Source organism: Colias croceus, chromosome 26 (assembly GCF_905220415.1).
Source record: "Colias croceus chromosome 26, ilColCroc2.1".
Taxonomy (NCBI): Eukaryota; Metazoa; Arthropoda; class Insecta; order Lepidoptera; family Pieridae; genus Colias; species Colias croceus.
In genome coordinates this window covers 2,539,344-2,552,500 of record NC_059562.1, presented here as the reverse complement: position 1 = coordinate 2,552,500, position 13,157 = coordinate 2,539,344, and the positions used below count along the sequence as shown (strand labels likewise).

Here is a 13,157-nt window from a genome sequence, read left to right as displayed (position 1 = left end):
ACAAAAATGGACGACCGCACCGTGGACCTGATCTTCGCGGGCTCCCTGAAGTCCCTGCCGCCCGTCAGCTCGAAGATTGTCAGAATATTCACCAGTTCTACTTTCACAGGTATTTATTTGTTAAAATAATAAGACTAGATTTCGTTACATCTAATGTAAATTCGGTTGTATTTATCCTTATTTAAAAAAAAATTAGTTAAGGTTTAGTAAGCTGTTAATCCATGACAGCTTTTAGTGTACAAAATATTGTACATATTATATGGATTTAAAACATACATGCATAATATCAGTGTATTGTTTTTCATGCAGTTATTTGAAACAATTAATTGTTAAGATTGTGAAAAATCGTCGCTTATAGGTAAGAATTATAGTATATTTTTAAGTTTATAGAGCAGAATAAGTTTCATGAAAACTAATTTAATATTTAAAAGGATACACTTAACTTTGTGTATAAATTATTGTTCCCGTTCGTTCGTCAAAAAGGAAGAAATATTATAGAAACAAATCATTTTGTCCGTCTGTGCATCTGTCAAGACTCAAGACCCTTTTCTCAGGAACGCGCGGAGTTATCAAATTGAAATTAATATTAATACCTTTGCAAAGTTCTGAAGATATAAACCAAATGAAATACAAGTCAAGGCAATAAAAAATAATGGCCGTAGCTCGTTTATATCATACATATTTTGACACTTGCAAGGAAAATAAATAATAAAATACTGTTTGTATCAGGGATAATTTTCTAAGCGAATTTTTAAAGAAATAAGTAGTTGGGTTCACGTCTCTACGTGATAAAAATTACAGACAATTCGTATCCTATAAATTTATAAAGAATAGAAAAAATTCGATCACGAGGCGGGACTCGAACCCGCATCCTTCGCGCCATTCCGGGGCAGATGCCTAACCAACTCAGCCACTCGTGACCCGCCCGAGTAATCGAATTTATTCTATCCTTTCAGTTTTATGTGTCTTATGGGACACACCGCGCGCCATCTATTGAGATGATTTAACAACCATCTCAACCAATATGAAGCACTTTTCAGTGAATACAATATTGTAACGATGGAACACGACCTTTTCTTGAATTTATATTTTTTTGGTTTTTATGGCATTCAAATGCTTTATAAATATAAATTTATAAAGAATAGAAAAAATTCGATCACGAGGCGGGACTCGAACCCGCATCCTTCGCGCCATTCCGGGGCGGATGCCTAACCAACTCAGCCACTCGTGACCCGCCCGAGTAATCGAATTTATTCTATCCTTTCAGTTTTATGTGTCTTAAGGGACAGGCGAGTGTGTGTCTTAAGGGAGGGCGAGTGGCTGAGTTGGTTAGGCATCCGCCCCGGAATGGCGCGAAGGATGCGGGTTCGAGTCCCGCCTCGTGATCGAATTTTTTCTATTCTTTATAAATTTATATTTATAAAGCATTTGAATGCCATAAAAACCAAAAAAAATATAAATTCGTATCCTACTAATATTATAAATGCGAAAGTTTGTATGGATGTATGGATGTTTGTTACTCTTTCACGTAAAACTACTGAACCGATTACAATGAAACTTAGCACACATATAATAGAGGGTAACTTGAATTAACACATAGGATAGTTTTTATCCCGGAAATTCCACGGGAACGGGAACTATGCGGGTTTTCCTTTGCAAACGCGGGCGAAGCCGCGGGCGGAAATCTAGTCATTTATACAAGCAAAAATTGTCGTGAACATATTTCGAACTTAGACTCCAGAACATATTATTGTATACGTAAATCTGTACATATTTAACTATAGGCATTTGGTTTCGTTGTAGAAATCTTTGTAGCCTTTCATTAATATCCTATAAGATATTTAATCCAAAACTAATTTTAATCTTTACTAATACTAATCTATACTATTATTATAAAGCTGAAGAGCTGGTTTATTTGTTTGAACGCGCTAATCTCAGGAACTACTGGTCCGATTTGAAAAATTCTTCCGTTGTTAGATAGCACATTTATCGAGGAAGGCTATAGGTATATATCATGCTAAGACTAACAAGAGCGGAGCAATGCGGGTGAAACCGCGTTGCACAGCTAGTTTTCAATATTTTGATAGTTATAGAGAATGTGTTTATCACATCCTGCAAGGAATTATCAAACAATTTACTCTGTTTTCTGATTAAAGAGCACTCAAATATCCATTATGATGCATATTGCGAAAATTAAATTTCACATAGTTCCCGGTACAGATAATGTGAAATAATTGGAGCGTGCTCATGTAGTTACCTACTTTGTAACAACTATAATACATGCTTTTCGTTATCACCCTATCTATACTTCTATTTGTATACGTAGTATATTATTATTAGTCTGTGCTTCTATACTTCTATACTAATATTATAAAAAAGGAAAGGTTTGTAATTATGTATGTATGTAGGTATGGTTTTCACGCATACCTACTTGATTGATTTTGATGAAATTTAGCACAGACAATCTTTAGACCCTGAGAAAGAACATAGGCTTTTTGCGAAATATGTACCACGGGCGAAGCCGGGGCGGACCGCTAGTTTGATATAAAATGAACCCCTATTTTATTACTCTTTTTAGTTTTCTTAGTACCTATTCATACTAACGTAATATCATATCGTATGTGTAGTAATTGTAAAATAGATTGATTCACAAATAGTAGGAAAATATAAATACGTTTTTTTTACCTGACTTTCTCTTTCAACATTCTGCAAATAGTTTCAAATAAATTGATACTTTTAACATTGGACAAAATATCTGCTAAGCAATAGGTGCCATTTTGATCTTCAATAGATACCTCATTAGGCATGGTTTAAATGATAGAACCTCTAATTAACAACCTACAACTCTATGGGACAATATCATTACGACAAAAACTGTACAATTACATACAATCTTTCATCTATACTAATTAATATTATAAAGCTGAAGAGTTCGTTTGTTTGAACGCTCTTATATCAGGACCTACTGGTCCGGTTTGAAAAATTTTTTCGGTGTTAGATAGCCCATTTATCCAGGAAGGCTACATACCATCACGCTAAGACCAACAGGAGCGGATCAAGACGGGTGAAACCGCGGAGCAAAGCTAGTTTATAATTAAAAAAATGGATCGCAAAATGTGTTTGTAAGCGCATAACTCGAGAACGAGTGAACCGATTTCGTTAATTCTTTTATAATATTCCTTGAAGTACGAGGATGGTTCTTATGGAGAGAAAACGTAAACATGTACTACGGGCGAAGCCGGGACGGACCGCTATTCGATGGTAATAGCTGCTCCACCAAGACTGTGTCAAACGGGAACACTTGACACCAGCGGTCTGCCAAGCGATAAAATAGGTTAAGCCTTGTACGTGTTACTCCGTATTGTAGACTTTCTTGGATGGACTTGGATACTGAGTTTTAAACACTAAAGTATTGACTTAGCTTGCGACATAAGTTTATATCGTTTGATATTCGTGTATTAAATTTTAAATTGTAACAATGTATAGTGATATAAATGAATTCGAAAGAGGATTGTACAAATAACCGAAATGGTTCAATGGATAAAGTATAACTCGCACTGAAAGATAATATTATGTTATGCTGTGAAGCTGTAATTCAATTAAAATGTGTATAAATGTAGACATTTATTGTATTCTAATTATTTTATTGATAATACCGTTTATTAAATTCGATCTATTCTTTCTAATGATACATAGAATAAAGATTTAATAATATATTGTTCACAATCACAGCGAACTTATTTTACGAGAAAATAGGTACCTACATTTATAAGTATCAAATTTCTCTGAACTTATGTTCAGATTCTCTATTCATTTTGCACTTTTATTCTCCACCACATTTTGAAAGTAGGTAGGTACTTAACGTTTAACCTATTCTTGTAATAACAATAATAATCCTGGGTCACGTCGTTTTGATATATTACTATGATTTTCTTGTTGTAAGGAGCAAAATGGATACAGTTCTTGACCTTAGTTAGTTATAATTTACAACTTGCACGACCTACGAATTTGTATCTGTTTAAATAGATATAAGAACAAGTACAGGATACGGACGCAAGTATGGTTTATCTAGATTAAAAAAACCCACATAGTTCACATTTCGCGGGATAAACAGCCTACCAAATTTCATTGTAATTGGTTCAGCAGTACTTGCGTGAAAGAGTAACAAACATCCATCCATCCATTATTTACTTACAAACTTAAATACCCTAGTACTACTAATATACAAATAACATTAGAAGGACTAGTAGGAGTTATCCTACTAGTACTTCTAATATTTTAATATCACCTTTTTCTTCAACACCTCAAAATTCATTTTAGCAATACAATATTACCTACGCATTCTGTTGAAAGTTATCAATCAAAAACATCGAACCGCAGAGCAGCTGCACTCGATGCAGCTAATGCGGCATAAAGTACTTAATCGTTTATGGAACAATGTTATATAACTTGAGTTTTTGGTTAAAGAGAATGTATTGATTTTTATAACACGATATTTAACTCATTATTTATGTATTTTAAAGGGCATTTTGGAGCAATTTTCTTTAATTTTAGATACAACGAGAAAAGAGAGAAAGAGAAGCTTTTTGTAAATATACACTGCATGTTTTCAAGTTTCGCGTCATATCCAAAAACATACAAACGACATAAATGTATAATTTAACAATCGTCATAGTTTTGTAATAATTTTAGTTAAATAATAATATTTTTGTAACAATTTATAAGAATTGCGGCCGCTAAGCTTATAATTTACCAACGAACGGATCCGAGATCCAACACACGCTTTCCAGCGCTTTCCTGTCTTCTCGTGAACTGTCAAACAAACGAAGACTCAAGAATATTTAAGTCTTCTCAAATGTCCCAATTTTCTTAATTTTCTATTCCCTAAGAATGTACGATAAAGTGTCACAAGTTTTATAAAAATCATAAAATAAATCTGTAAGAGCAACCTCAATTTGCGAAATGACATGCTTTTTATTTCTAAAATTAAAATTTGTTTACATAATAATATATGGATTGGAAATACGTTTACAAACAACAACCCGCTTGCCTCGGTTTAGCCCGGGCCCCGGATTGACTTGAAAAAAAAAAGTTAGTCGGTATGTAGCTCTCTTAGAATAGTCAAATCGTAGCATACCTACATACTAATAGAAAATCTTTCCTCTATAAAATAGTATATCAAAAAAAAAGAATCACGTAAATCGGTTCAGAAACCTCTGAGTAATCGGTGTACATAAATAAAATATACCTACCTACCGGCCGAATTGATAATCTCCTCCTTTTTTTTGAAGTCGGTTAAAATGATATCGACAGGTGTAGAATATATATCTACAGAGTTTAATTGATTGACAAGGAGCTTTAATAAAGTTAGATAGTAAAGTTGTTCAAGCTTAAACTATTAATTGCAACTTGTAATACGGATCATGTTGTCCTATTAAATATAAATTTATTATCTTTAAACGAATCCGTCTCCGTGATTTTACATTTTTCGGAATAATCAGTTAGGTAACTATATTTATTGAGGACTAGATTTCGGCCCGCGGCTTCGCCCGCGTTTTCAAAGAAAAACCCGCATAGTTCCCGTTCCCCCAAGTTACCCTCTATATCTGTGCTAAATTTCATTGTAACCGGTTCGGTAGTAATTACGTGAAAGAGTAACGAACACACACACATCCTCACAAACTTTCGCATTTATAGAGATAGGATAGGATAAAATTTAAACGGGTTTTAATACATAAAAACGTTTTTATTTCCAGACACAACGATGGAAAGGAATACTTTGATGGCGAAGTGTTATCCAAGGATAAAGGACTACTGTCGGGAAAAACATGGTCTTGAGTTTCAGGTAAGTCTATAGTCTATAGCTAGTTTGGGTTTGGAGGTATGAAAAAGGTACTTTATTATTTAGTTGAAAAAATATAACTCTACTTCTGATTAGTCGGGTAAAAGAAGGAGGTTTTTTTATAAGTCTACATGAGGTATAAATTTATACAACAGAAATGATAAAACCCACAGACATGTATAAACCCCATGGTTTTACTCAGCATTTTACAAAATGCCGAGCATTTGTAAACGGTGAAATAATACAATTTGCTTGCGACATATTATATACTGTGTATAGATATAATTATTATAAATTAGCTATAGTTATGCAACTTTTTAAGCGATTCTAATATAACAACATTATTGTAATTCAACTGATATTAAAAATTAACCTTAGATTTAAGGTCAAACAATATGAAAACTTCAAAGAAAAAATTTTTTTTATTAATAATTAATTGTATCATAATATGATAAAATGATTTTAGTGATTTAATTTTATTTTTGAAAGTCAAGGGCGTGATCTACAATCGATGCGAAGCCAAAAATATAGTAATTAGAATTTTTGTCTGCATGTATGTCTGGTTTTGCATGGATTTACTTCAAATTTTGCTTGAATATTACTAACAGGTCGGGTCAACATAAATGCGTGTAAAACCGCGGGGCACAGCTTGTATCTAAATATATGACAAGAAGTTCACAAAACGCCCTAGTTATATTGATTTATCGCAAAATACATGTTTTGATACACAGATCCCATAAAAATTTATGTCTTCCTTCTCACATTAAATCCCTCGATATGTTAAGGACAAATGCTTTTCGGAATAAAGGGAAGACCTATATTTTTAACCAAATTAAAAAAATGGGGCATACGTCTGTCTCTATAGACCAAAATGATAGTAAACATGTCTACTAATGAAAATACTATCTCTACTAATTAAGTCGACTTATTTCTAATTCGATATAATAATATTAAGTAAGTATACCTACTTTCATATTTCAAAAGAAAGTTTTCACAGCATCATATTATTCATAACACCATTACGATATTGTATAAATTAAAATAAATCCGAAATGCGTTTTATAAAAAACACAAGTATTTCCTATAGCTGATATTGCAGGTGCCAGTTTTTCAGATTTATTTGTTCTGTAATTTCTAACTAATGTGTGCGTGTGTGCTGAGCACACGTGACAAAATTGAAACTTATTTTGCAAGATTCAAAGATAACAAAATTGAAATTTTAACTCTGAAAGCGCCTAAAGAAGTTTCACTTCAAAAACCGACAACTAAGTATTATATTTTTTTTAAATCAAATACAAACCCACCCTTATCTCGGGTTTATTTCCATAATCTCTCAATAACTCGAGGTATATTTTTAAGGAAAACGTAAAAGGGATTCGCGTCATTGAATACAGATAAAGAGGCTTGAGCCGAATCTTCTGGAAATTTAATTAATCCGTCAAACAAAACGCCTTTCTTTTAACTGGATGGGATATACCTTGGGTTTTTGCATACGGAAATAATATAGAAGCAATATCTTGTAGATTAAAATGTGTAATGGTAGCGGTTTTGTGGATCTTTTCTTGGGTATACGTGGTAACTTTGCTATTTTCATTTTAGCTATACAAGAAGTTAATGGAATAATAATCTATATTAATTGTTCCTCCACACGTATACTTTATTTGAGTCTAGTGAATCGTTCGTTTTTGATTCAACGTTTTACACATCTATACTAATACTAATAATATTATAAAGCTGAAGAGTTTGTTTGTTCGTTTGTTTGAACGCGCTAATCTCGGGAACTATTGGTCCGATTTGAAAAATTCTTTCGGTGTTAGATAGCCCATTTATCGAGGAAGGCTATAGGTTATATATCATTACGCTAAGACCAACAGGAGCGGAGCCAAACCGCGAAGCACAGCTATTAAGGTATATGTATTTGTTTCGCTTTTCCGCAAAATCAATACACCTTGGAGTTTACATTGCTACGAATATGTAAAGAATTTATAAGAATAAACTCCTGATTGACATTTTCTTTATTCTTTGATTATCATTTTCATTTTACGCTTCGTAAATAATGTCTGAAAATAAATATTTAACAACATGAAACGGAGCAGAAATTGGGTCATGGGTCACAATCGTAATATTCTCATTGTCATGTGTCATTATTAATTCTGATTGTCGAACCATATAATTATATTTTTGCTTAGTGTACATTAAACACATAATTTTCGTGATTATCATTATTTTTAACAGTAAACTATACAGCACATAACTTATCTGAACTATGTCTAATTCAAATGGGAAACAGGGAAGGCACGAGCTATCAAATAAAAAATATTATCATCAAAATCGGTAAAATCAGTTAGCCAAAAATACGGTCGAATTGAAAAGCTCCTTATTTTCGGCTATAAGGTATAAAGATGATACAGTTGACATATTCCTACGTATGTATCATACACAATACACAATGATACATAGCTACTCCACAAGCATATTTCATATATTTCAATTACATCTTAGGTGGTCACTATTATTACAGTTCCATTGCTAGTCGAGTATTAGTAAATACGGATAGCACGTGTTTCACTTCCGACGACCGAAATAAACCTGCGCCCGCGCAGCTCGTATGTTTATAAAGTATATCCCGTTCAAAAATAGTTGTAGAACAATGAGGGTGTAATGGTAATGTTTCATGTTGTTACTGATTAGCTTGGTACATGACATTTTAATTGTAAATGCGAAAGGAAAAAGGAATCTTGGACACAGTTTTTGGGCACAAAACTGGAAGATTCCGAAACATAGGGTACTCAAAATATAGCTTGTCAAATTGATGAATTTTTAAACGTTTATTAACGTTTCAGACAATTTTTAAATCTCCAGTAGAGTTCAAATTAAAACCTATGCCTTGAATATAAAACTTAAGATGGCAGTTTTTGACATAAGTATTATAAGTTTTCCAATATGTACATAGCATATATTTTTGTTTATTATATTTCAGGTAGTAGACATGCGTTGGGGGGTGCGTGATGAAGCCACAGACGATCACATGACCACTGAATTATGTATGCGAGAGATAAAGAATTGCCAGCGTCTCTCTATGGGACCCAATTTCGTTGTGTTTTTGGGGCAAAAGTATGGCTATAGGTAAGGATTATAATCATAGATAAATTTCCTAGATTAAACAGTAATAAATAATAACGCTATGCGATTGCACGCTCTTCAAAGTTTTGTTTTGATTCTGCTCCTTATTTGTAATCTGATTAATTATTAGTATTATTCTGACAATAGTATTATTGTGATCGATTCTGATTCTGAATATGACGCTCTATTCTGATTATGAATCTGATACTTATTCTGGTTATGAATATGAAATAGATTATAATAATTGTGATACTGATGCTTCCATGATGCTTCTGATAATGGATTGTGTTTCTGTTTTGTTTTCTGTACTAAGTGATTCGAATTATGATTTCTATTCTAATTCGTATTCTGATTCTGATTCTAATTCTCACTCTAATTATCTGTTTATCTATTCTGTTGTTCTCAAGTTTTGAGTTGAAATTCCAGACCAATACCAACGTACGTACTATCCTCTGAACTTCAAATGCTACGAGATGAGTTAGCGGCCGGAGGTGTAGATGTAATTCTACTCGATACTTGGTACAAAAAGGACTCGAACGCGGTACCACCCGTATCTGTGTTGCAGCCTATATCCTCTATATTGATTAATTTTAATAACAAGGTGAGTATTTCGGCTGATTATAGAATTGCTACTCGGTATAATGTGGTATGACTTTTCGTATGGTACCGATTTTTTATTTATTTGTGCATTAAATCGTTGTCGTTTATATGCATACCGACTAGTATAATATGAACAATAAAGTAATTTTTAAAATTTAAAAAGTTACGGAACATAAATTTAACTTTTAGTTCAAATTAATAAACTTTTTGTTGTCACTGGATAGATTTATCCATAAAAAATTTAATATTCAATTATTTATATCTTATACCGTTTGATTAAAACCAAAGCCACGTCTACTTCATCGCAAAATTCCTTCACAAAATGTACGTAACCATTAAAATTTTCATTTATATTCGAGCGTTTAAAATTAACATCTATTCATAAAGTTGTGTAACAGAAAGCGTTTCGCGGAATATATGGGGAATAAAGCTTCGAATAAATCCGATGTCGCCTATATGCAAATGTATGCTAAAACTCTGAATATAAATAAACAATTATGAATTTCCACTGTGCTGTGTATTGAAAATATATTTTAATACCGGGGTTAATAATGAGGGTGACTTTGTTATGTTTTGTTTAATTTTTGTTCATTGTGAACTGTTGAAAACAGTAATATCTATTGAAATACTAGTGTAGTAGCACAGAATACATAATAGTAGCTAAACGCTACAGAACGGACACTCTCCGCCTCCCGCCAAAATTAAACACTTACCTCACCCCGCACGATCAGACATAAAATGGTCCATATTTTTCTACAGGGACGATACGCAACGAAGATTGACAACATTAATCAAATTGACTTAAAGTAATTTTATTATTTTGGATTTGTGATTATCGTTTTTCGTAGAAAATGGTTAGATATTGTTGTGGATATTGTGCTGTTTACGGATGTATTTCTACAGAAAAACGCGAATTTTTTTTACGCTAGTCAAAAATGTGCCAACCATAAAGCGTTAACACACACATTTGCAGTATCTACAGTGTGACTGTCAAAACGATAATTTTGTATGGAGTGTCCGGGGTGTGGTAGTAGTTAAGATTAAGAGAAAAATATTCTGATTCAACTAAACAAATTCACAAATTTGAAGAGTTTAACAGTGAATTTATTCGGGTATTGTGTATAATATGATAATGTGTAGATATTATATTATGCTATTTAAATAGTATGTTAGTTCAATGTATAATATGTAGGTATTAAACCTACATATTAGACATTGAACAAAAATAGAAACAAACATATAAGTGTATGTCGCTTTAGACAAATTAACACAGAAAGAATAAAACAAATTCAATTCGAAGCGACTTCAAGTCCCTACGGTGAAATGAATCCCATCCCGCATTCAAATTTGATACTTATTATTGCGCATGTTTAAAAAACCAAATAAAACATAATATAGATACTGTTTTATGGAATATCATGGAACGCGTTTATTTTTTTCTCGATCTAACCTTGCCAGTCTCTTAACATTTAAAAAAATATGACTTTCTAAGATAAAATAAATCTTTTCGTGGCAGTCAACTCAAAGTCTATAGAAAACTCTGCCTAATACACGGGAAAGCAGAGTTTTTCATCGGACAATTTTCGAATTTGATTGTAAGTAGAATTGTTTATTGTACATCAATTCTTTAGTTTTAAGTAAGTAGATAGTTAGTTCTTCGTTAGTAGTAGTTAGTAGTTATAAGTTAGGTCTATTGATATTTCAGCGAGTTCCCAAACTACAAGCAGAAGACCAAGCAGTATGGTGGGACACTCTTGGGAAAATGCAGAAATTGTTCAGAAAAGCTTCCTTACAACTTTATAACGCTGGCAAAATTGATAAGGACACTATGCATAATTATTTTATGTCGGGTAAGGCAAATTGTTTTTATTGTTTTTTTGTTTATTTTGAGTGTGACTATGATACTTCTACACATATTTTTTTACGAAATACAAAAAAAAATATATTTGAAAATATATTTATTTCTCATACACACAGTTTTCATATACAGAAAATGGACGAGTCCTCCTAGTAAGTTTACAAAACCTGTGTCAGGAGGACCCGCTCTTCCTTAACTAGAGTTTACAAACATAATACGTGTGCAGATGTATGTCTGTGAGTGAGTGTGTGTGTATGTGTGTGTGCGTGTGTGTGTTCAAACAAAGTTTCAAAGCTATTAGATATTTTAATTTGCGTGGCACGTTTTTGATCATTAAATGTTCTATAATTTCGATCATTTCGAACGATTGCTGATTTTAATTTGAATCTTCTTTAAAAATTGGGCAAAGTTCGTGATATATCGAAAAATATAATTCTTAAAAATTACATGATCCTTATAAATTCTCATCATTTGATAAATTCTTATGAACTAACATCTAAATTATTATAATCTTTCTTTTACACTTTAAAATCATGTTTCGTTTTTTATCTGTTTAAAAATCGTATGAAAACATTTTCAGTAACCGAAAGAGAGGTAATCAACGGTATACTAAACGTAAAGAACACAAAGAACCACTGTTTAGCTTACGTCAGATACATAAACAATATAAACTTGCAAAATCTAAAAAAGGCCAGCAATTTCGTAGATATTCTAAACAGAAGTTTGGACGCAGAAGCGTCGAAGCTTCTCGCTGATTTACGTGATGTTAGATTGCCTGAGAAGATTGAAACTACTAATATACAGAAGTAAGTATTAGATTTACATTGTATTTTTGAAGTGAAACTTCTTTATCGAGGTTTGAAAAAAATTAATGTAACATTTTTTCGATAAGCGCCATATTTTTCGTATCCCTACCACGCGTGATTCGACGTATTTCTGTAAAGTTGCATATAGTAAATTATTTTTTGAAAAATAAGGTCATAAAGAAGTTTCACTTCTTACGTGTGTACACTAGTACACGCACACATTTTTTTATTACAATTTTTTTTAGATTTATTGTATTCTTTATTTGTGAGGTGTTTGTTCGTTAGTGTTGTAATGTGATGATCTAATGAAGGTAAAGAATAGATGTTCTGAATATTGCTTTTCTCTATATATACCTATCTAAATATTTTTAATTATGATAAAACAGGCGCAAACCAACATTATTGGCTGGCATAAGATTTCAGTAATTAAATCACAAAGTTTTAGTCGTGTATTAATATTTTAATATTGAAATAAACTTATATCAATTCAAACAAATAGCTATATTCAGATATATTATTTTGTCTCAATATCTAGAGATTCCTGCAATAACCTACATATTTACAAAATGCATCGTCGTAGTTTCAGGGATGCGCACGAAATATTACCATAAACCTAGCCATAAACAAGAGAAATGCTTACAAATCGATTCGATTCCAATTGTGTTTGTTTCTCTCCATTTGGACACAATACTGTATGAAATACGATTATTATGATTGTCAAAATATTGTGCTTTAAGAATATTCAATGTATTTAATGTGTTACTGTGCAAAGCACGAGAACGGCTGAACCGATTTCGTTAATTATTTATTTAGAATATTCCTTGAAGTAGGTACCGCTACATTCCTTTAAAAATAGAACCAAACTTTTGACAAACATGAGAAATTTTTAATAGAAAAAATTCGGCACGTGGTGATTGATTTTTTTTGT

General features: G+C 32.2%; 1 protein-coding gene across 1 annotated transcript in view; it reads left to right on the top strand.

The window, feature by feature from the left end:
- Positions 1 to 6: 6 nt before the first annotated feature.
- LOC123703441 (NACHT and WD repeat domain-containing protein 2) overlaps positions 7 to 13,157 on the top strand; it is a 32,525-nt gene continuing 19,374 nt past the window's right edge. The window contains exons 1-6 of the mRNA XM_045651434.1: positions 7 to 109; positions 5,757 to 5,845; positions 8,823 to 8,968; positions 9,392 to 9,566; positions 11,271 to 11,415; positions 12,004 to 12,229. Of these exons, the coding sequence (XP_045507390.1) occupies positions 7 to 109; positions 5,757 to 5,845; positions 8,823 to 8,968; positions 9,392 to 9,566; positions 11,271 to 11,415; positions 12,004 to 12,229 (884 nt within the window). The remainder of the gene's footprint in view (positions 110 to 5,756; positions 5,846 to 8,822; positions 8,969 to 9,391; positions 9,567 to 11,270; positions 11,416 to 12,003; positions 12,230 to 13,157) is intronic.